Here is a 23,747-nt window from a genome sequence, read left to right as displayed (position 1 = left end):
CGTTTCTGTCTCTTTCTTTTCCCACAACTATTAATACACACCATTGCCCAGAAGGGTCTTGAACGCATGGCCCAAGGGCCGCATTCGGCCCACGGAGATTTTGTCGCGGTCTGCCGATCATTTTCAGAGAATGGGTGTAAATATTTAAAAATAATTCTAGTATTAATGGAAGAAATAATTCCGGAACAAATTGATGAAATCTCAGAATTTTTTTTTTAATGAAAGCATTTGCCCAAGCGGCACCTGCTATTTAGAGGACTCAAAAGCCAATCATTTAAGTCAAGACATATTAAAAATGATGTAAAAAGATCTATTAAAGGATCTTTTTTATTCCGTGGTCAGTCTAAGTGCAGCTATTTGCTATTGTTAATATTAAGATATTGACCTGAATGCTTTGGCAGCTAAAAGTTTTTGCAATGAAGAGGTACTTGTGCAATACGAAAGTCATTTTCAGAAAATTGATTTACACTCATTAGCTTATGAGCCCTCCATTCATCATAGCAACTGATCCCATTATTATGGAGTGCCCCTATGCATGTGTTAAGACCAAAGAGCTGGTTAGAAAGTTTAATCAGCTTTGTTTAAGGCGGCCTTGATGGGGGGGGGGGTAATTTATCAAAGAATCAGGCAATCTTTTCCTTCTCCAATTCAGAAAATTCCTGATAATGAATAACTACTCTACATTGACACGAAAACTACCCGTTATAAAAACGTGTACGAATTGGAAGCGGTTTTCTTTCGGTTGTAAAAACTGTTCTTCGTCGGTGTAAAATATTGAAAATAACTATACAGTACAGTATCATATTACATGCAAAAAACATCATTGAACTAGAACTCCTGCTGCTACCCATCAAATAAAAACACAACCGTTACAAATATTCGATTGAGAAATTGGCGACCAGTTTTCAATTAATGTGCCTTATGAAAAAAAGTAATATGTGATATATGTTTTGAGCAATATAAATTAAATTACCAAGTTTGCTGCAAAACTTTAACAGTTACTGTTTGTGTAGTAAAATAATGTTAGTAAAAACTGCAAAGATGAGTCAGTCCTACTTGGCTTTTTATAAACGGGTCGAAGAGAATCCAGATCAGAATCACAAGGTGTTACTCTACATACAAAAGAAAGCCACGTAGGACCAACTTCTCTTTGTTCGTTTTACTAATGTTATTTTACAACAAACAATAACTGTTAAAGTTTTACACCAAACTTGGCAACTTAATTGAAAAAAACGGCTCGAAAAATATTCATTAATATCATACCATAGATATTTCTTTTTCATGCGGCACATTAATTAAAAACTGGCCACCAATTTCAATTGAAAAATTATAATACTGTAGTTGTGTTTGATAGTAGTACCACCAGTATGATGGTTTGTTTTTACTAGTAATTTAATATACTGTACTCTATCTAGTAATTTTTAATATTTTCTAGAATGCATTTTTCTTTTCGCTGATAAAATTTAATTTTTACCCGTTTATTGGTAATTGGCAAAATTAACTAAGAAAAGCATTTTCTTAATTAATTAGTTAATAATCACCAAAATCATAATGTGGCTCTGATAACAAGTAGTCGTACAAAATATGGACGTTTAGAATCCGTGAATGCTTCCGTGCACACTTTTTTGCTGCGCAGAAAAAAATTCCCCATATTGCATGAGGTGTCATCATTCCGCACAGATATCAAAATTCTGTGGGCAGAGAAAGTCTGTGCAGATGTATAAAAAAAAGACAATGTGGGGTGGGGGGGGGGGTTGAATTGCATATTTCGTGTTCGAAAAAAAATTTCCTTTATCTGCGAGCATCTCTGTGCTCATCGTGGTTCCCCACTATATTTTGAAGCTGCCTCGATATATTTGGGGAGAAAAGATGTGTCTCTGGCCCGCGTACTACAGCCCTGCTCTTGTAAGGGGTCATGGTGTTCACTTAAACCTTATGATTCGCAATGATTAGCAACATGATTTGGTTAAAACATGTCAAAGCTCTTTTATAGGAGCTTTTCTTCTGGTGATGGTTATAATCAAAGCTCTTGCTTTGTAAATATTTGAATCATAGATCCCAATCATGAGTTCAACCGGCCACAGCACAGAGACCCATGGACCCCACATTCCACAGTAGGCCCCCCCCCCATCAAACTATTAACAGGATCCCTCTTATGAATTAGTGGGGGGAAAAAAATTAGAATCATCTTAGGCATCCGTAGCACTGACAGTCCTAACCCCTTGTGGGAGCATACAGGGCTTAAACAGTAAGATCTGGCAGAATGGTTTGATGTCCTTTGTTGCTACTTCACCTTGATCGAATAAGGAAAAAATGTCATGAATGCAGAGCTCCACTCAAAGCATTAGAGAAAGTAGGAAAAGCTAAGGCTAAACTGTAGGGCGGGGAGGATATCCCCTTAGACAACAAAATCAAAAAAAAAAATCTGTAAGAAACTTTTTTTTTTCTATTTATACATATATATTTTTTATAGCACTATTCCAGTATCCTATAAGATTGACTCAAGCCAAAGCAAAATGACGGTAACCAAAAAAAAAACCAATTTTTGGCCAAAACGGTACTAGCAACCACAGACACACAATATCTATTACATTGTCTTTTGGAGTCTTCCACAGTCCAGGCTGCCAACTCTCTTCGGCAATGCAGAGCAAATTATGAAGACATGTAAGCTTTTTAAGAATAATGCATTTTCGAGACTACTTCCAAAAGCACAGTGCAAAATATGTAAATTACAAGGTCCAATGTAAATAAATCAAGGTAAACCGGATGGTTTTACTGCATTGTCCCTTTTTTTAAAGTGATTTGTTTACATTTTACTGTTCAATGGCAGCATCATCGTTTTTGACAAATAACTCATTTTCATTTCTAGCTCTTTGCTGAGCATTGTAAACATTGTTGTAAACAAATTATGCCTCTGCACACGCCCTAAAAATATAGAAGGCAATTGAATGCTACAAACCTAGAATAGGCGTATTTATCCAACTGCTTTGTAATGCAAACTGTTGTTTCCCCAATCCACAAAAAAAAAATGTGGACTAATAAGGAAAAATAAAATTAAAAAATGAGCTGATCCTAATTAGCTTTACAAAAATCTTCACAATTAAGATTTGAAATAAACTTAGTACAGGGAAATGCCTATAACAATAATTGGACTAAAGAAATTTATTACAGATGAAATGTATTTACACCATGAAAAGTGCATCAGGAACAAAGTAATATATAGTTGATGCTCGTTATACTGACCCTTCATTGTTACATCAAAAACAGATGTTATATCTGTTGGTAGTTATAGGAAAACTTACAAGACAGTTGTATAAACTGAAAAATTTGGGACACATCCTACCGGCCATAATGGGATGATCACTATAACATGGGGTTGTTGTAATGAGCGACGAAGTTATGTAAGCAATTATTGTTACAGAGGGTATCGTTATATAGGATTTTCACTGTGCATACCAAATGACACAAAATGAGACATTCAAATAAGAAATGGAAAATCCTTGCAAGATATTTAAAAACCACTTCACTTAATTTATTTCTTTTCTCTTTGCAATGTACAAATAATTATTCGTCGTGTATACACTATTGTGATTAGAAATATCGGATACAGTCAAAAATGTTTTTTTCTCAATCCACAGTTTCATGCTTCAATTCTCGCTGAAAGAGAAGTATGCAAAAAGAAAATTCAATAAACAAAATTACTTTGGAAATATTAAATTACAATCGACATACAACATTGTAAACGGAATAGAGGACACCCCCATGTTTTATAGAGATACACTTCAATAATCGTGTCTGTACTTTAAACTAAGCATTCCACACAACATAACTATATCACAAGCAGATAAAAACTGGCAGAAGAAAAAAAACTCACCCTTTTTTAGAAATTTCACAGAAGAAAATCGCTCGTTGAAAGGAAAAATAAATCATACGATTTAAAATAAATACAATAAGCTAAAAACATCTCGCTCCACTCAAATCATTCCATAAGAGATATAATTCTATAAAAAAAATCCATAATACCGTAAATGGTACTAAAATCATTGACTCTTGGATCAATTGAGCATCGAGGGGGGGGGGGGCGCAATCTAGTTTAAAAAAAAAACATTCAATCTTGCTAATTGTTTTGACAATATCCATGACAGAAACGTAATCCATACGAAACAAGCAGATGAAGAAACAATAAAATAACACCCACAATCACATGCACGACTAATCTCGATAAAAGCACTATAATACAATATTGATTAAAATGAAAGTAAAACTTGTACTAAAACATTTTTGTGACTGCTAATAGACATTTACAAACAAGCGAAGTTACAACATGCATGAATTAAAATGAGAGGACAGAGCCTGCACACACAAATATTTATAATGTCTGACAAATTGCAGGGGATAATTAAAAAGGTCCCCGAGACATATTATACAAATCGGTGAATAATACTGAATTTGTCACATATAAATCAACGGGAAAAGAAAAACTCATTTTTAAATTATTTCTGCGTGACGGGCTTGTGAATGCTCATACACGTTTGATTGAAGCTGCTACTACTAAACCATAACATGCACCTCATCCATATTCCTCTGTGGAACTTATGAAATCGGTACATGTTGGAATGTGCATGTCTATGTTGTGAACCTAATGTGAAGTTCGTTTTGTGCAATGCTCGTTATAGTGTTGCCCTATATTTTTGCTTGATTGAAACTGGGAATTGTCAAAACTCGGAATGACGCATGTGATGAATAGGAAATCCATAACAAGTGTTTATAATCACATATGCCAACAGTCTTACAAGCACAAAGTGAAACTTGGTCATACCATGTCTCTCATGTCAGACAATCCTATTATTTTCTAGAAGAAAAAGCCCAGTCAAAAGCTCAACCACTAATGAGAAATTATCAATGCATAATCACTTCACCTAAAGGGAAAAAAATGTCCAAGGCGATGCGTAGTAGCTAAGTCTCATCTAAATGCTCTGTAATTTCAATCGGACTTCCGAACAGGAAAAAGCATCATCAATATTGAGGATCATCACTGGGAGAAGGGGAATGGAATCAACAGGTATGCTCACAAGACTGCATAACAAATTTACACACACATTGAGTTTGCTCACAGTTCATTTCATGCCAATATGAGAATCACATGTGGCCCCAAACACCTGTGTTATTGTTAACATTAATGATGTAACCACATGGCATATTGAACTTGAGATTTAAGCTTCACGAGCCAAGTGTTATTCACATGCCCACATTCATTGGTTTGATATAAAACTAGTCTCTGGACTTTTTGATAAACTGAAATGTATTAGAGATGTGAAACATTTACACTTTTTTCCTTTCATATTTGTCAAATAGGCATTCCCTGAATTTTTTCTTTCCTCTTCCTGTTGATTACAATGCAGCATGTTCAATAGCATTCTAGCTGTGGCCTTTCATTTAAACCAAGACTTGACAAATCCGAAAAATATTTAGGCACCAGCCTAAATTTCTTAAGAGCTAAGCATGGTTTTTGTTCAAGAGAAAACTGTCCTAAAAAATTTTTCGACAGCTTTTTCAGGACTTGATTTTTCATTTTGAAAAACATACTATAATCAATGCATGGCTTGACAAAACAAAAAAAAATTGGACGCAGCAAAATTTTATACTCTTGCCAGGTATTTCCTTCCCACGAAAAAAATAGGTTCAAAATAAGGTAATCCTTGACTTAGGGACCTATTTCCATGCCAGTAGACACGCTCACAATTTCTGATAATTTTGTGCTGTCAGACAATTCAGTTGCCATACATTAAAAAAAAAAAGGAGGCACCAACAGCAATTTTTTGGTTGCCATTGGGATCTGGCACCTGGGATTTGTCAATTTCTGCTGTAATGAAATCGGAAAATTTTGTGTCATCCTTAGACTCGCATTAAACAATAACGCACAGAAAATATCAGGCATCAATACTAATTCCTAATTGCCATGGCAACCTGGCATTTGTCAAGCCTTGGTTTAAACACATTTTCAGTCACTCAATGTTCAGACAAAATACATTTTCATAAATAGAATGCCAGCGTTATAAGGAAAAAGTATTTGATGCTTGAATTTAGAGCGAACTGAGATTAAATCTCAGTTCGGGTTATTTTGTTTAAATCTGATTTCCAAAAAAAAAAAGCAGCGAAAAAAAATTAAAAGAAACATTCTTATGTCATTCCAGGTCAGTTTTTTTCCAAGAAATTCAATACATTCATATCAAAATCAGGGTTGGCAGGTTTTCGATGGTTTAAACTCATGTCAAAAACCTCAAATATTGCTTTTCAATTTAAAAATTCCAGTTGAAAATACACACATTGATTTCATGTAATGTTTAAAGTTACTACGTTATACAAATAATAAATACTTAATATGATTGTAAAATAATGTTCTGCTGTCTACAGAATTATTATGGACAAGATATGTGTATTTTTTTTAATATAAAATATGCAATTTGGATAGAACCTAGCATAAATGCTGAAGGGAAAACTATGGAATGATTCAATATTCAACTGCTTATTGTGTATTGATATAAACCATCTGCTGTACTCTTTTCATAACATATAGGTGTTTTAAAAGTTCTTTTATGCTAAAACGTAACTGATATTTTTGTTATTAAATTATCTAGATAATCATTGATACTTGAAACAATACCTTTATTGTGCATAACACGAGAATGTATCTAGCAATCAAAATACTGAATTGTTGAACCATATGATGTTTAAGGAACTCCTATAACTTATTCTAAGCACAATAGTAAGAATGATTAAGTTTGACTATTATATGGTAAATTTACTATCATTTATAATGCAATTGTTTTCCAATTGAAGATATATCTAAACATGCAAAATAATACTTTGATTATCAAGTGCAGCCAGCTCTGCTTTGATTTAAAATACTCTTTACAACTCTAAATTTATATAACCTAAGCCAATAAAATTTTAGGTGTTAATAAATGAGTTTAATTAGTACATTAACAGATGCTGCTCGAAAACTTTCAATATGGAATAAAATTTTAAGCAGATCAGAAAATTTAAAATATCGAAATATATATTTTATTATTCAGTAACTATTACAGTAGTTAAAACTATAAAAAACATATCAGGTTTAAAAAAAAACTATTTGAAAACATTGACAATAAATTTTTTACTTGTTGTAATACGTAAGTAAACAAGTCTTTGTTGGTTTCTGAAGCCAAAAAACCTAATGCTGATGCCCTATCACACATATTTTGAATAAACAGCTCTATTCCACTTAGTAAATTGAACACAGGTAATCAGTTCAGATAAAATGGACCACAAAATTACATATAATCACTCTTTTGTATGTCAAAAAATTCAAAATTTCAAATTGTAGTCAAAATTTTGTTTTATAAATTAGTTTAAAAATAAAACTTAAAAAAAGTAAGTTTCTCATGCTATCAACCTAATTGTGTTCAAAATATTATTCAAAAACATTCTTAGATTTTTGACAGTTTTTGATGGTTTAAACCAGTTTTTGACACGACATGTCAAAAACCCAACCCTGATCAAAATGCAAAACTATAAAGGACTACAAGAAAAACGATTCAGAACAGACACACTGCAAGCAACTATATAAAAAAATCAATCAAATTATAAAGTTCAATGCAGTTTGTCGGATCTGATGAAAAGCAGCAGGTTTAAAACACCAACTCATGGCATGGCAAAACTGTGGATTGATAAGTACGATACTTTTATCTACATAACAATAATAATGAAGTATGTGAGAGTAATAATATAAATGAGCAAAATAAATGACCACTGTACTACTATATACAATTAATCAATCATGGAGCAGCGAAGATAGTTTTCCCCAGATTAGGCGAGCGGATCATCGCCACTACAGTTTAAAATAGAAAAAAAAAAAGATAAAATAAATATAGTCACATAAATAACACCCTCATCGAAAATCATACACATACATCAAACTCGGGAGGGGGGGGGGGAAACACAATGAGGGATTGATAGCATAAACCTACGATACCAGAATATCGTACTTCAGCTGTCAAAAATTCATGACAACGAATCAAAATAAAAACAGAAACCTTTCAGCGAGTGTTGGAAGATTGTCTTAGCAAGACATCGTTTTGGTTACAGGATCTGTCCAGTTTTTTTCTTTTTCTCCCCCCGTCATCTAAAAGCACACGAAAACTTATGTGGTACGAGTATATCGATTCACAGAAACTTTTACAAAATAGCTCCATGATTTTTTTCTCTCTCTCTCAAATACAATATGAAAGCTCACTGTTTGTCCATATGTGTGTATGTGTGTGTAGAAAAAAAATAAATTTCCATCTTCATATGACAGCTTTACACTATACCATTTGCTTGATACCTGTGCACGCTTATGTTCATATATTTACATATACACATGTATATCAATTTGTTTTCTTGCCAGCAAGATGCATGATTAAAACAGTTTCTCCTAGCTGTAAGGATGTTATAGGTTTGGGTTCTTTCTCAGCTTTTTCTCAAACACTAGCATGATTGACATCAGGAGATTTTTAAAAAAATTGAAAGCCTAGCATATATCTATGGATTGGTCTAACTCGGCAGGAATGGTCTAATGTCACAGACAAGGAAGACTCTTTTTAATAGGCCAATACCTTCAACCAAGTCAATGACTAATCACTGTAAGATTGCGCCTGCTAAGTCAGACCAAGCCACGGAAATATGCTATAGCTGCCAACCTTGAAGAATAAGATTTAGAAAGATTTTTGAGTGGATACAAGTTTGCACAGAAACAGATATAAAAGGAATTTTTTGAAAATGAAATTATAGGGATGTCTTCTTCTATGGAAAAAAACAAGTCACTGCGCTAGCTCTGTCACTAATTATCATAAAATTGCTGCCCAACATTAGGTTAAATTACCAGCAATTACTACACTCAAATCAAGTCAAAAAAAAAAAAATTACTATGGTGCCTACAAATGGGCCAGACTTAAGGGGACGTAATGACCACACATTCAGTGTTTGTCACAATGCATCAAAATTCACTTTTACCCCTCTAATTTTTGTTGAAGAGACAAAATACTTCAAATTTTTGATAATTTTTTTTCAACAGAGTTATTTCTCACTGATAAAAAAAATATCCTTCATTTTCCAAAAACATCCCTTAAAATTGTGGAGTTGATGAAATTACTCTTAACAAAAGTTATATTTTCAGGTAACACTGCACACATGCTGTCAAGTCTGTAATACAAGTCATCTGACTAATTCAACTGTAGAGAGGCCAAACTGACAACGGCTATGGCAAATTTTGTATTTTTTTCTGCCAAAAATGAAACTTTTTCACAATTTGATGTAATGGCAACAGTTTACATTATGCACGTCTCATCATTTTGGGGGGAAATATTTAATATTTAGGGACCTTTTCCAGGCCAGGGTCATTCAAGTATTACACCAACATCAATGGTGGGGGGGGGGGGGGAGCTGGTTTTGAGTTCGCTGACTTGATGGAAAGGGGACTTTTGACGAAGGGTTTGAATGTTGCTCACATCATCAAACCCCCATTATGAAAATATGACATTCTTCATTACTGTGCCTAAAACGAGAAAACCCTTTCCCTAGTTTGTGGGCACCTGAACTAATATCCCCCTATTTATAATTCCTCCATAGAGGCACTTTAGTAATCTCTAAATATTCCGCAGATCCTTCAAGTGATCTGGAAATATGTCCAGGTTGCTCAAGCGCTCTAGAAATGTGTGGCGGGTTGCTTAAGTGCTATGAAACTGTGCATGTCAATCAAGTGATCCGGAATTATGCTACAGCTCACTTAAGTAATCTGTAAATGTGCCGCAGGTAACTTGAGGGATGTAGAACTGCACTGTAGGGAGGAGGGGGGGGGGAGAGAGCTTAAGTGCTCTAAAACTGTGCTACAGACTGCTTAAGTGTTTTGGAACTGTGTCACGGGTCACTAAAGAAATCTGTAAATTTGCAGGTTATGTAGTTCATTTTTATAAAATTAGGTTTGAGATGGAAAGCCAACTCGGATAACTCTGAGGACCACATTTGATCAATGAGGCACGAGTTTAACATTATGGGTCGCAACAAATTTTTTAAAAAGAACATTCAAGTTCTTAGCCTTTAAATAGCATAGAAATTGATTATAACAAAATATAAAGGCATTTTCTTAAGAAATCTTTTAAGTATTTTTACATTAAAATTTTTTTTTTGATCGTCTGGAGGGCACAAGCCCCCCCCCCCCTTGTACATCAGATTTCAATATGCATTAGGAGGGAGGGCATCAAAAATGGGTAAAATATTGCTGAGGTAATACTTGAGTGCCCCTCTAACACAATCAAAATTCAGGAGATATAAAAAATTTTCAGAAGAGTCTAGGAGACTCAGCAGGTGCAATAATGCTATAATGTTTAAAAAAGTCCTGAATGTGAATACCAATCACTAGTCTCGGAGAAACATCAAGAATGAACTCAGACTCACGACAGCCCCAAGCCTGAAAAACTACTCTTCAATCTACAACCGCCACGGAAGCTTAATGAGTGCATGATGCTTATGTACGGCTACTGTCTTCAATGTAAAACTGGTGGATCAAATTTAACAACAAAAGGAAGAACTCGAGTACGCAGTGGAAAGGGGAGGGGGAATTAAAATGTGGCAGAAATTCACAAACTAGGTAATATATTTCTCCACTGTCACTGCTGGAAGCATATAGCAGGTGGGTATCACATGAACTTTTACTCTACATGCCTTCATCAGCTATCTCTTCACAGATCTTAAAAATTCAAGCCAAGAGATTGTTTTTTTTCCCCAACCATCCTCCGGCCCAATAGACATGACAAAGGACACTATTCCTCAACCAGAAAAAGTACACATCCTTGAATGAATTTTGAATTCCTTTTGTTCCTGCCTCATTACATTTTTTACTTGCTACAATTAGATCCACCTTCATGAGCTTGAACATAAACTCACAGGATCATGGCATCTCACATGATCATACTTCCTGCATGTGAAAAAGTATTTGATAGAAATATTTTCAACATTTTCTTCATGGGCAGCGGCATCAAAAATATGCCCATATGTTGAAAATAGCCTATTTACAGTTCTTGAAATAAGACTGAATCTCACTAAGCTTTTTTGCACTAAATGAATGGCAATATATGAAAGAACATAAAAAATTATACATCTGTGTTCAGTTGCTTTACTTGATCGCAATTTCTTTTATCAATTCAAAATTACTCTGTGATGCTTCGTGCTGGATGGACCATTTCATGATAGAATCGATGAAACTAATTTAGTCCATAAAATTACAGTCGTAAGAAGCACAGCTCATTTTGAAGGAATTTCATCAGTCAATGCATTATGAATACTAGCTTATGAAGAAGAAATGAAACTCTTTGAACCTATGTCTTTTCCTGTTACATATTGAGCAAATATTCTTGAAAATAAAAATTAAAAATGAAATAACATGTGCAAACATTAATCCAGATCGCACACACTGTCATTACAACCACATGTTCGATAATTTTTCGTTTTTCACAGCCTGAAAAAATTCTTTAAATAAAACAGTTGAAATCAAAGAAGCTGATGCTACCGGGGTTGAACAAAACCTCTGGTTCCATCAGGACCAACGGGTACTCGGATGACATTGACTTCAGCCTCTTTCTTCTCTGAAGTACTTACAAATGTAATGCTACAAATTAGACAACGCAAACATTCAAAATCGAAAAAGGCATACATGATAAACAAAAACTCAACAACAAGACAATACATTACAAACACACCAAAAATAGAGTAGAAATATGTTATAATGTCATGATTGTGGGAAGAACTGTCATTATAAGCAATATGTATCTTCAAACATCAACTCTTCCTTATAACAAGAATTTCACGATTATTGTCACAGCTATTGTCAAACTCATTACAGACTTAGGTCTTCCTCATACTGAGATACCATTCCTGTCTAGATACTTTGCCTCAGTATGCAGGTGGCTCAACATATGTATTTCTATAGGTGCCACTCATACGAAGATATTGAAGTATTGGTGACTAAAATATCCACACAAGTGGTTGACTGACTTTATATGCTAGTCTCCTCGATACTCCAGTATCGTGATTCTGTGAAAAATATTTCTTTATATTTGTAACGCACTCCTCTCACACTTCTCATGTATGAAACTGAGTTTTAGTTGATTGTTCACTTTTCATGTGTACAAATGGCTTGGTGTTTCTTCATACATGGTGATTCAATGAAATTAGCTTAAATTGTGTAGTTTACGTTTAATATACAGTGAAAACTATATAAAATGGGAGGTCAAAGAGAAAAATTATTTTCTGTTCTAGACAGGTTTCTGTTTTATAAAAGTATATAACGCATAAAAATATATGCAGTGACTTATTTCTATTGTTTACGAAATTTAAGTTTTGAAAGCATCACCTCAACTTCTATAAACCAACAAGTGTTAAACAGACACACGTATATCCTTTTGAATTTTTTCATGTTTGCTGTTTCAAATAACTATACATTGGAAATTTCCTGTTTCACACGCTAATACAGCGCTCCCACTCAAAAGTAAGTAATACAGGGCTCTCCCTAGAAAAGTAAGAAACAGCAGTACTAAAAAGTAGGATGGGGAGGGTACCCTCCCCAGACAACAATGATAGCGTAACAAAAAAAAAATTATTTAAAAAATTATTTGATTGAAAAACATTAATTATACACAAGACTATATTTGTTCCGTTTACGACAGGTTTCACTTGTATTTTGGCACAGAACTTTTCCCCCATCACTTTCTATTTATATTCCAGTTTCTAAAAAATGTTGCCACTCTATTTACAATTTTTTCATCAATAGATTTTTTAAATTTGCTCGAACAAATTCATTTGTTAAGGAAATGTCCTTCTCTGGGCTGTCCCCGGCCTATTTTTCAAATTTTAAAATGATAACTTTCTATCCTAAATCTATTTCTTTAAATATACTTTTAGGACCAGTATACTTTCATATTTCATCTTTTTCATAATTTTAAACATTTTTATATATCAACAGTTTATAGCCAAATGAAAATCCTCCCCATTTATCACATTTGGAAAGCATTGATTCGAATGCTAACACCAGTTGCCACCTAATCAAATTTTGTGTTGAAAAGGTTAAGAATGTAACCATCACTTGAACTTCCTTTCAAATCAAATATAATTTTAAATTGCTTCACGAACTAGATTTATTCAGAACAAAAGAGGCAAGTGTTTTTATTGCAAGTCTTTCTCCTGGCAACTTCTTTTTTGTGGTCCTTCCTCATGTTTCATATTTTAGAGACTTCTGTTATTTTTAAAAAACAAGTTTTCAATCACAGGCAGAGATGGACTTGAAAGTCTGGGGGAGGGCATGATGATGTGATGTCAATTCATATATACGCAAATACATTAGATCAGTCAGTTTTAACTTTGACTTGGGGGGGGGGGGCACATTGCCCCCATATCTCCAACCATGTTTTCAATAGGCTTAGTTTTTTATCAGTGTCACAAAACGTATAAAAATATCTTTCTCCTGGCATTAAGTAACCAGAAGGAAATTTTTTTATAAGTTGGAAAGGGGGGGGGGGGGGTGTAAAAAAAATCCAAATTTCTTGGTTGCAACATCAAAGTGCAGTAATGTTTCATTGAAAGAATGCAACTAACACGTGCTCTAGCAAAAACATACATTGGAAATCTAATATCTCCATAAAATTGGCAATAGAAGGGGCAACAAACACAAATAAAAATGTAATTGACAAAAAAAATTGTTCAGAGTATCAGTGCTTGTCCAAGTTGAAAATGAGCAACCAGAATATATGGAACATGTTGCGAGTGTCAAGCATAAATATTAAGTGCGTTGAAATAGTAAATCAAAAGTGGCATTTTACCTATTTCTTAGAATGGTTAAACTTGATTTTTTTCCCCCATAATTAATTTCAAAAAACTTCTCCGCTGAATATATTTTATTTATCATCAGGTTAAGAAATGTCCCAAGAGGATTTAGTATACAAAAAAAAATTACATAACTTAGGCTTATAAAAGTGAATATGTGACCGAATGAAGAAAAATATTTGATTATACTTTCCTTTCTCTTCATCAGGCAAAAACACTTCATAACGAGAGAGTTCATCAATAATGAATATTTTCAAACAGTGATATTTTCTCACCAGGATTTCTGCGCCTCCTCTTCACTGGAAGCAGATCCCAATATTCTGAGCCTGGCTTCTGCATACTCAGCTTCTCTTTGCTGGAGGGATTTGATTGGTTGCTGCCTGACAGGTGACTTCTCTACACCGGCATTGACACTGCTGTGACCACACTTCGCATCATTTGGACGTTTCAAAATTTTGACTTGAGGGACATAATGTGTGCGAGATTCTTCTAGCTGAACTTGTGGCAACATCGGGGAAAACTTATCTGATTGCTCTTCCTCTGGAGAACTAAATTATTGAGAAAAAAGAAAATCTTAGTTTGCTACATCAACAGAAACTTAATTTCAGTTAAGTATAATACTACGAATACGAGTATACTATATACACACCACCACAGCTTGACAAATCTCAGATGCCAGGTTCGACATGTCAATTTAAAAAAATTATTGGCACCCAAAATATTTTGGATATGTCCATCATGAAATTTAGGTCACGAAGCGCTGGTAAAGTGAAAAACTACATTGCTCTGGGTTGTTTTTCTCGCATTGAAGGGAAAAAATGCTCTGGAGGGGTCTTTTTGCTCTCTCACGGAGGGGTTTATTTTGATCTGAAGCGTGAACCTGTTAATGCCCCATCTTCTCCTACCGTTTCGCTAGAATTCCGCGGAAATATAGGATGGTGAAGTGACCAGAGAACACAGCCTTCAAGTTTGTTGAAGAATATCTTCACCATGAATGTTTGTTGAACTATAGAAATGAAAACTACCTTAACAAACAAGCTAAAAATTAATCAATGTTGGAAATAGTGGAAGCTGTGGAATATTCGGTCGAGATGCTGCCAGGAGTTGAAAAAAAACATATTAAGATTCAAAAATATATCGGGTATTGGTGTGTGTGTGTGTGGAAGATTTATTATATATTAAAAACTGGACGGGGGGTTTGGAATATGTCTCTCATCCAGAACGAATTTGCTGCCATCTATTGTAAAAATACATAATCAAATACTTAATATATATAAAGGTAGCATCTGCATTAAATTAAAAAAAATAATAAAATTTCAAATAATTTTTTATGTTTAATGAATTTTTATTATTTAATTTTCAAACGCCAAGAATCTTCTCCCATAATCTTTTCGGCTTACATAATTCATAATTTATCTCCTCTTTAACTTCGATTAAAATATCGTATAATCAATATTTACGTCAGTCTATAATATTTTGTGTATTCTTTTTTCCCCTGTTGTATAAGTGGAAGTGAATAAATTTATTCTTTAAAAAAATCATAATGTGGCTCTGATAACAAGTAGTCGTTAGTTCTACCGGATCTTCATCCATTGTTGCAAAGCTATGAGCTTTGAAAAAAAAAACCACCTCTTTGAATGTCAGATATATAAAAATCATTACTATTATTCTCCCGAGAGTTGAGTCTTTCTCTCTCCGTTGATTCGAGTCGAATGTAGCACACATGCGCCAACTGCCCTCGCCTCCGTAAAAATTATCCAATGAGCCTCTACTTACTACCTACTGTGTGGACACCTTTCGGAACAATCGGTAAGTTAAAATTTAGTTACCAACATAAATCACTTGCCGCATGTAAACGGGCCTATAGACTAAGACAGTCCAAGAAAACATATTGTCCACCAAATTGTAAGTGTATATTATTAACAAACTGAAGATTATGTGTAAATCATTAAATATAAACAGTACATGCAGTGGCTCACAGTGATGCAGCTTATACAGTTGACTCTGTATAACAACCTCCCCCCCCCCCCCCCCCCATCACACGTATATGATAGTTCTATGAAAACATTTGGGACATCCTACCAGCCATTGTAATGGAATGGTCGCAATAACATGGGGTTGTTATAACCATACTTTTCTGCATATAGTGCAAGGATTACGTTACAAAACCATCTGAATCTTTAAGTAAACATCACTTAGGTCCCCCAGCAAAATACCTGACTCAAATTCACAAATTTTCCTGACTTTTTTCTGGCCCGAACCTTTGAAGTATAGGAATTCAAAATCGTAACCTTCTAAATGTTCATCAAGTTTATTTCGTCTCCTCTTTAGAACTTTTCCCTGCCTTTTATCAAATATTTATATATATATTTCCCTGATTTATGTAGAATATATTTCATTTTCCCCAGACTTTCAAGATTTCGTTATGTAACATAAACCACTGAAATAACACATTCACCCTCTTGCATTTGATCAATAAGGTGGAGCAGAGAAATTTATGGAAACTTGTCACCATATAAAGTGACTTTTCTACCAGTAACATGCTAAAAATTATACAGGACTTATATCGCCAGATAATTTTTTATTAAATATTCTTATTGATTGCAATTGATTTATGTAGACAATTCTTATTCAAATGATAGATTTTGAATTAATGTAGTATGTAGCTGATCCTTATCCATTTATTATGATTTATATGAACGATTATTTTTTATGCTAATGCAAGTAACTTCAATAAACTTGCTGTGTGTAATGTAATTTAACATAAGTATATGTATATATACATGCAATTTACATGCTTTGGGAACCACTTCAATATTTCCTTTTTGAGATGTGAAGATGGATGTGCCTGATTCATCCAATGTCAATGAAAAAATCAAAAAGCTTGCACACAGTGTGAACAACACAAATGACACTCTGCATCCAGGTGGTAATTTCTATGGGGGAGAGGGATTGACATATGCCACCCCCCCTTATTTGAACAATATAGGCCCTATATTATATTAACCCTGCAGTGCTCACGTGGCATCCGAGAGATGCAAGCACATTTCTTTTTATTCACTGTTTTTAAATAGATTGACTGGCTGACTTGTACTTCCATCTACCTTCCTACTAACTAAATACTAGAACTATTAACTACATCTAGAAATCAACATGGCTCCATTTTGATTTCAGTGCTAGAGAGAAGAGGTTGTTTATGAACGCGCACTTCTGGAGACACCACGCGACCTTATTAGATTCTGAAGTAATAAAAAATTTATTTTCCGTCTAGTATTTTTAATTTTTATTGGCAACAGATGTTCTCAATAGTTATTTTCTTCGTTTTAGATGCAACACGACTTTACAGAAAACATTCAATCTGGAAAATGAACGTGACTGGGTGAAAGTATTATGTATGCTAATGGAAAAAGATGGATTTTTTTCAGACACTTTCCTCAAACTGTACAAATGTATAAAGTAATTATTTAAATTATAAATTTTTTCAACACTGCAATGATGATTTTTTAACTTCTATTAGCATACGTTGAATAAAGTAAAGAATGTCATACAGGGGGAAACCAGCAATTCTCAACCTTTTCTGACTCACGGAGCCCTTTTTAGTATATTTATATGCTTGTACCCTTTAGGCCTTTTGTTTTGTCTATCACATTTATTGATTTATTTTATTATTCCCGAGTGGCTGCAGAGCCCCAAGGGTTCCACGGAGCACTGAGAACCGCTGCTGTAAACTGAAGTTTTACGATTTGTGTTTACAATGAGAGAAACTACAATATATATATATAAATTACTTAGAAGTTATACATTTGTTTGAGTTTTAATTAGTTAATCTGTTTACTGTTATAAATTTGAACTGAATAACCTAAATATATATTATTAGGGCAAAAATATACTTGGCGTCTGTGAGACGGCATGTGAAGGTTAAATAACCGATTACAGATTCCCCAGTTGCAAGCATGCATAGTGATGATGCATGAAAAAATGGTTTTTTTTCAACACAACAAAAACTATAGTAAAATCTCTTTTGTGGACACCAACGGGTCAACAAAAAATTTGTGCTTTTAAAAAGGAGGGTGACCATTAAATCAGGGGTTTGAAAAATGCATACTTTTATTAACATTTGACCACAAAATATTATTTGGCCATATAAGAGGGGTGTCTGTTAAGAAGGGTTTTACTATATATATATACATGTGCATAAAATTACCTGTTTGTTTTGGGCACACGCATCTGAAATTCTTCTAATTTTTTCTCTAAAACCTAATAAAAATACAATTTGAATTAGCCAAATAAAATAACTGCATTGAATCAATAAGAAAATATCCAATTTCATGTGTGCATTTTATATTTCACAATATAATCATGAATCAGAGCAAAATCGAAAACATTCCATTCACAATAAATTAATGCTAAAGAATAAGAATAGGTTTTAGATACATGACGTTGAATAATATTTTCTGTTCGGCGAAATGAAAAACAGTCTTTCTAATCAGTTTTGCCAACTGTACATAATTTTTTAAAAGATATATTTACATATTAAGAAATCAGTGTCGATGGAAGCACAATGGACCTGAAGACATGGTGGAAATGACTTTGCGATAACAACCTATCTTATCCATGAGGAGACAGTATCTAGCAACGCTAAAGAATTCTGTTTCTACAGAAAATTTTTTAAGCATTTCAAAAAAAATGGAACAAAGGCCTAGCTCTCCTTTATTGCATTTTTACAACATAAGCTAAGTTTGCATTTTATTGGCATAGTAGTTATTGCAAATGAGTGAGTGAGACAAATCAGCATGTGTAATAATACTTTCTTACAGCCTGGTGTAAGGGTCTCGGATTTGGCCTAAAATCGGTTATGAACGACTGTGTCTCCAAAGTAGAACATGCTCAAAAAATTGTGATAAACATCTTAGAACTATCAGTGCTGCCATAGAGCAATCTCAATTTAAGAGATGAATAGAAAATACTGTATGGGAGAGAATGTTTACTTTCATTCGCTCAAACTGAGCACAGCTCAGGTCTATTGCCACTGGAAATTCACCACTAAGTGAGCTGTGCTGGAAGTGTAAGTGTGTGTACCTAAGTCTGAGTGCGTATCTAGTGTTACATCTGATTTTTCAGTGCTGCCATCTATATTTATATAAAAAAAATTTCAATGTGATCACTAAGAATATCTAAATTTCTTAATCATAATGGGATGAATGCAAAATATTTTTTCACAAAATATTAATTTGCAGTTTTAAAAGGAAAATGATAAACTTGTTTATTGCCTGCGTAAATCGTAAATTTAGGGGGTCATGTTTAGACCCCCGCCCCACATAGAGGCGCTTACTCTATGTGGGGCGGCGGATCATCAGGCAAAGCTACCAGACGCCATGACAAAATAAAAAAGCAAAATTACTTTTACATCACACTCACGATACAATAACTATTGGTGTTCCCAAAACATACAGCAAGAAGCAGGATATGAAAAAATCATTTAAAAAAATTGGATTTTTTGGATTAAAATTGACTGCTTATTAATTACAACAAATCTTATTAATCATTAAAAATGCATATTTTTATATTAACTGTTTTTTATCTGTGTTTATGAAATGTGAAAGGTCAATGAGCACAAATTTACTTCATGTAGCCTATTGTTTTTTTTTTATAGAGAAAAGTGCTTTTATTCATGAGCCCCCTCACATTAAAGCAAATGAGCGGCGGTAACTCAGAATCACGTATCTGGTGCAGACATGTCAATTTGCTCGATGCACAACCAAAGGGCCATGCGGCATCAACTAAATACAACAAATTCTATTGGCAAGATTGTTTCTTACACAATGAATGGATGTGCTTCCGACTCGCATGATGTTGCTTAATAGTTTAATAGTTCACACATTTTTATTATTTCAGATTTAATGAGTTTTGGTAAAAAAAAAAATAAGGAAACACAAAAGTTTAATACGAAAAGTTGAAAGTCCAATGATACGTTGACACATCATCATTTTGAATCAGCAATTGGGGTGTAGAATTCAAGGTTTTATACAAAAAATTATTCCTGTTTTTTGATAGTTGGAACCCTAGTGCCACATGGGCAATGCATTGAATACAATGAAGTTTAACTAAGTTTATCTCCCTAGCGGCACTAGAGCGGCTTTTTTTCTGCATTATATCTAGGGATAAAGTTTGCGATTAAAATAAGAATAGAAGATCTCTGGGGGGTAAATATAGACTTGAACTTAATCACATATCAGTAACATAAAACTATACCAGCTTACATTTAATTTAATATCATTGAATTTATGTAAAGAAAAAACAATTTAAATTTTGTGATTTAAGTCAGATTTTTTTTTTTTTAAATCAAGTGATTTAAATCATGATTTACAGCAAGTTGATTTAAACATTCGCACCCTGGCAAGAAGGTGTTGCGACTTAATCAAATCTGTTATACATGGAATGAACGTTCAGAGTAACATGTCTAATCAGACAAGAAGCGTGATGTCACTTCCAGCAAGTCCTCTACACTTGTGCATATACATATCCTCTGCATAACTATAATAGGCTAGTGTACTATCGACCTGGGATATTGTACCCATTTCTCATTGCAACGAGGGGGCACCCCACAGAGCCCCACTCTATCTGGCTACTGTGCATTTTAATGCTGAATTCTCATTGGGAAATCCCTTCCCATCATGCCATGGGCAGAGATATGGGGTCATGGGGGTTCATTGCCCCCAGCACCAGCCTACAGAGCTAATGTACGTGTATATATGAATTGATATCATCATCGTGCTCCCCCCAGAATTTAGCATATATTTCCACCTATGCAACATGCATAAACAGAGATGTTTGGAATGTTCGGGGGGCACAATCATGTCAGCACACATGCAATAGACTAGCCCCCCCCCCAACCCCCAGCATTAACTCTGGGTGGGCACTGTTCCTATGAACCCCGCATCTTCACCCATGGTATCATATGAGGCTACTAATAATAAACAAATCAAAAACTCACATGAATTTGACAACTGTCATTAGTTGTCAATCAAACATTACTTGCACATTGACAATGTAAATAACTGTAACAAAATTTCAATTTATAATTTATGAACTAAATAAACTACTTGCCCGAAGCTAAATAAATTACAACGTCACATACTCTCGAAATATCAACAAACACGGGGGGAGTTCAAATATTCTTTTCACACATTGACAGGTGACGTTACGAAACGGAGCAAACCAACATCACGCATTGATCGATCCTCCAAGCATAATAAAATGCATACACGTGAAATATATTAGGCACGGTAATAATGCCTAGGCTTGGAGTACACAGGGAAAAACTATTGAATAAGAAATAGGTATCAAAATGTTTTTTACTAGGCTTAGTTCATACCGGCGTCGTCCAGCTGGACGACGTCGTCTGCCATCGACATTGACATCACGCAGAAGCTGTGGTCTTCCTCTTTCGAGAAAGATTTCTCTTAGCGAACATGCAATAGATGTAATGGCATAATTACCCCGTTTTCTATCATGTCCTCCCAACTCTCGCACACATCGTCAGATACGTCCTGAGCCATGTTCCTAAGGAGGGGGGGGGGGGAAAGGAGAGGGAAAAAGAAGGCGAAATAGTTGTTGTTGTCATCTTCGTTGTTGTTGTTGTTTTCTAGAGAGTTTTTTTTATGACTGGATCATAGTGACCATATAACCTGCTTTTCATAGGGTAATAACGTATTTTTGTTTGTCTAACTTCACTATAAACATCTCAGTATTTTAAATTGATTCAATGAATGCAAAACTTTACCGACGATCGGTGATGCTAATTATTCTCTTGTTTTGACTCATTCCCTCAATTTCCAGCATTTGTCTTGGAAAGCATATGGTCAACAATTTTTACATCAAAAAAATAAGACAGAGTTTGTTTACCTCTGTTTTCAACAGGTGGCGACACGGAAAACGAAACTTGCACATATTTTTTTCCTATTCTTAGTGGGATTTTTTTTTTTCCAGAAAAACATTTCTACCGCAGGGAGTCCCTCATCGAGAGGTTAGCGCACTAACCTCTTTGGTGGGTATAAAGAAAAAGCTGCTGCAGCAATCCCAAAGTAAAGTAGCTTTTAAAATTTGCCGTTTCGAATTGTGTTTTATGCTCCTGATCGATTAATTTTGGTTACCAGCGATTAGGCTTACATGCCGTCTTAGAAGGCATGGGCCTACCCGGGGGCCTCACAAAAATGAGATGTGGTTGAAATTTCCGAGAATTCGCCTGGTAGGGCCTCAAAAAAATCACTTGGCCCGAGGGCCCATGATGCTCGTAGGACGGCCCTGAGGACATATGTCATTCAAGCGTCCTCTTACGTTTCAATCTATTGTCCTCTTTTTTAGGTGGTATTTTCTGGTATTCTTCCACTTTGAAACATATATTTGTTCATTGAGTTTTTGTGGTTTTAACAAATAATTCGTCGAAATTCCCAGAATTTTTTCTGTTTTTGCTTTTTTTAGCGGTACCGTTTTAATTGAGGAAAAACTTATCGTTGTTGCCGGTTTCATTGGCCAGAACAGTAGCGCCATCTCTTGTGAAAATTTGGAAAAGTGATGTCACTATCTCTATACGCGTGCAGGCGTCCTCCTTTCTCAGTTTTCGAATTTGGTAAAGAAGTGACCCTAAATTTCCTCGACTTAACGAATAAAATTGCAGGATTCGTTAAATCGGGGTTTGGCTACAATAATTTAGTCTATATTTAGCATATAAAATCATCATATTCGAATCCCCTTCCCCACTTCTCCTCCCCCCCCTTTTGATCAAAAGCGAATATCCTCCATTGGTGCTTACGTATTAGTATGTAAATTACTTGAATAATCCCTCAAACTAACCACATCCTGATTGCATTATTGTCGATAAATTCATCCGTTATGCTTGAGGATTGCGTATTCAATTTTCATCTTTTTTGCACCTAATACTGATACAAACAAATATCAATGCATTATTTTCCGCAAAAATTACAAAAAACATTCAAACTGTTAGTGAATTTCAATATCCCACGGTATCCGCAAATGACAAATATTAAAGTTGAGCAAATATATTGTGTTTGTTTATGTTGCATTGGAGCATGTGTTGTCATCTAAGGAATTTCGAATAAAACAACATATTTTAATACGTAGTTCATTTTTTCTCTTTGTTGGTAAAAGTGGGTTACTCGTTACAAGTGAAACAAGTAAACACCACAGTCAGGGTTAGGGGTCATTCAAGTATTACGTCAGCATCGGGGGGGGGGGTTCGGATTTGCTGACTTTTGATGACAAGGGGGGGGGGAGGGTTTGAAGGTTGCTTACGTCATCAACCACCCCTTTTTGAAGATATGAAATATTCTAAGTGGCTGACGGGGGGTGGGGGAAGGAGGTCAAAAATGGCTGAAAATCTGCTTACGAAATACTTGAATGGCCCCTTACAAGATTTAAAAAATCCGAAATGAGGACGCTCACTTACTCCAACTCACTTAACTTTGTTGACAGCAGATGACGCCACTACACTGGGAAACGATAATACAGTAGATTTCTAGCCAAAGCGTAACTCACATATACGTTTTTTCACTTTTTTTTTTCCTTTTTTTTTGCATTTATTTATTATAATTATTTTTAGCCTCTAACTATGAGACCTACTACATTTTCATTTGTGTGTGTATGCGCATGCGCTTGCTATATTATCTCTTATTACTATAAATTACGAATCACTTTCCATCTTTTCAACCTAAACAAACTTTTTTACTTCACAAACATATCATATAATACACAAAGTTAGACATATTTTACACAAATACCTATATATATATAAAAAACAAAATACATACATATTATAAACACACATAATACGCGCT

The 23,747-nt window shown here is 34.5% G+C and overlaps 1 protein-coding gene across 2 annotated transcripts; it reads right to left on the bottom strand.

The window, feature by feature from the left end:
* Window positions 1-6,450: 6,450 nt before the first annotated feature.
* On the bottom strand, window positions 6,451-21,468 carry LOC149078286 (SUZ RNA-binding domain-containing). 2 transcript variants are annotated; one of them, XM_089241928.1, is made up of 4 exons: window positions 21,393-21,468; window positions 18,098-18,150; window positions 14,169-14,441; window positions 6,451-11,683 (listed from the first exon to the last, which is right to left on the bottom strand). In XM_089241928.1, the coding sequence occupies exons 1-4, from the start codon at window positions 21,450-21,452 to the stop codon at window positions 11,581-11,583; spliced, it is 489 nt and encodes a 162-aa protein (XP_089098054.1). In that variant the 5' UTR covers window positions 21,453-21,468; the 3' UTR covers window positions 6,451-11,580. The 2 variants fall into 2 exon arrangements, with proteins under 2 accessions (XP_089098054.1, XP_089098055.1); XM_089241929.1 differs by having other exon boundaries at window positions 11,482-11,683; window positions 21,253-21,456.
* Window positions 21,469-23,747: the final 2,279 nt, after the last annotated feature.

This window comes from Pholcus phalangioides, unplaced genomic scaffold (genome assembly GCF_987345545.1).
Source record: "Pholcus phalangioides strain wild (caught in Gottingen) unplaced genomic scaffold, Ppha-v1.0 ptg000014l_1, whole genome shotgun sequence".
In the NCBI taxonomy this organism is placed as follows: Eukaryota; Metazoa; Arthropoda; class Arachnida; order Araneae; family Pholcidae; genus Pholcus; species Pholcus phalangioides.
This window is presented reverse-complemented; position numbering and strand designations above follow the sequence as displayed.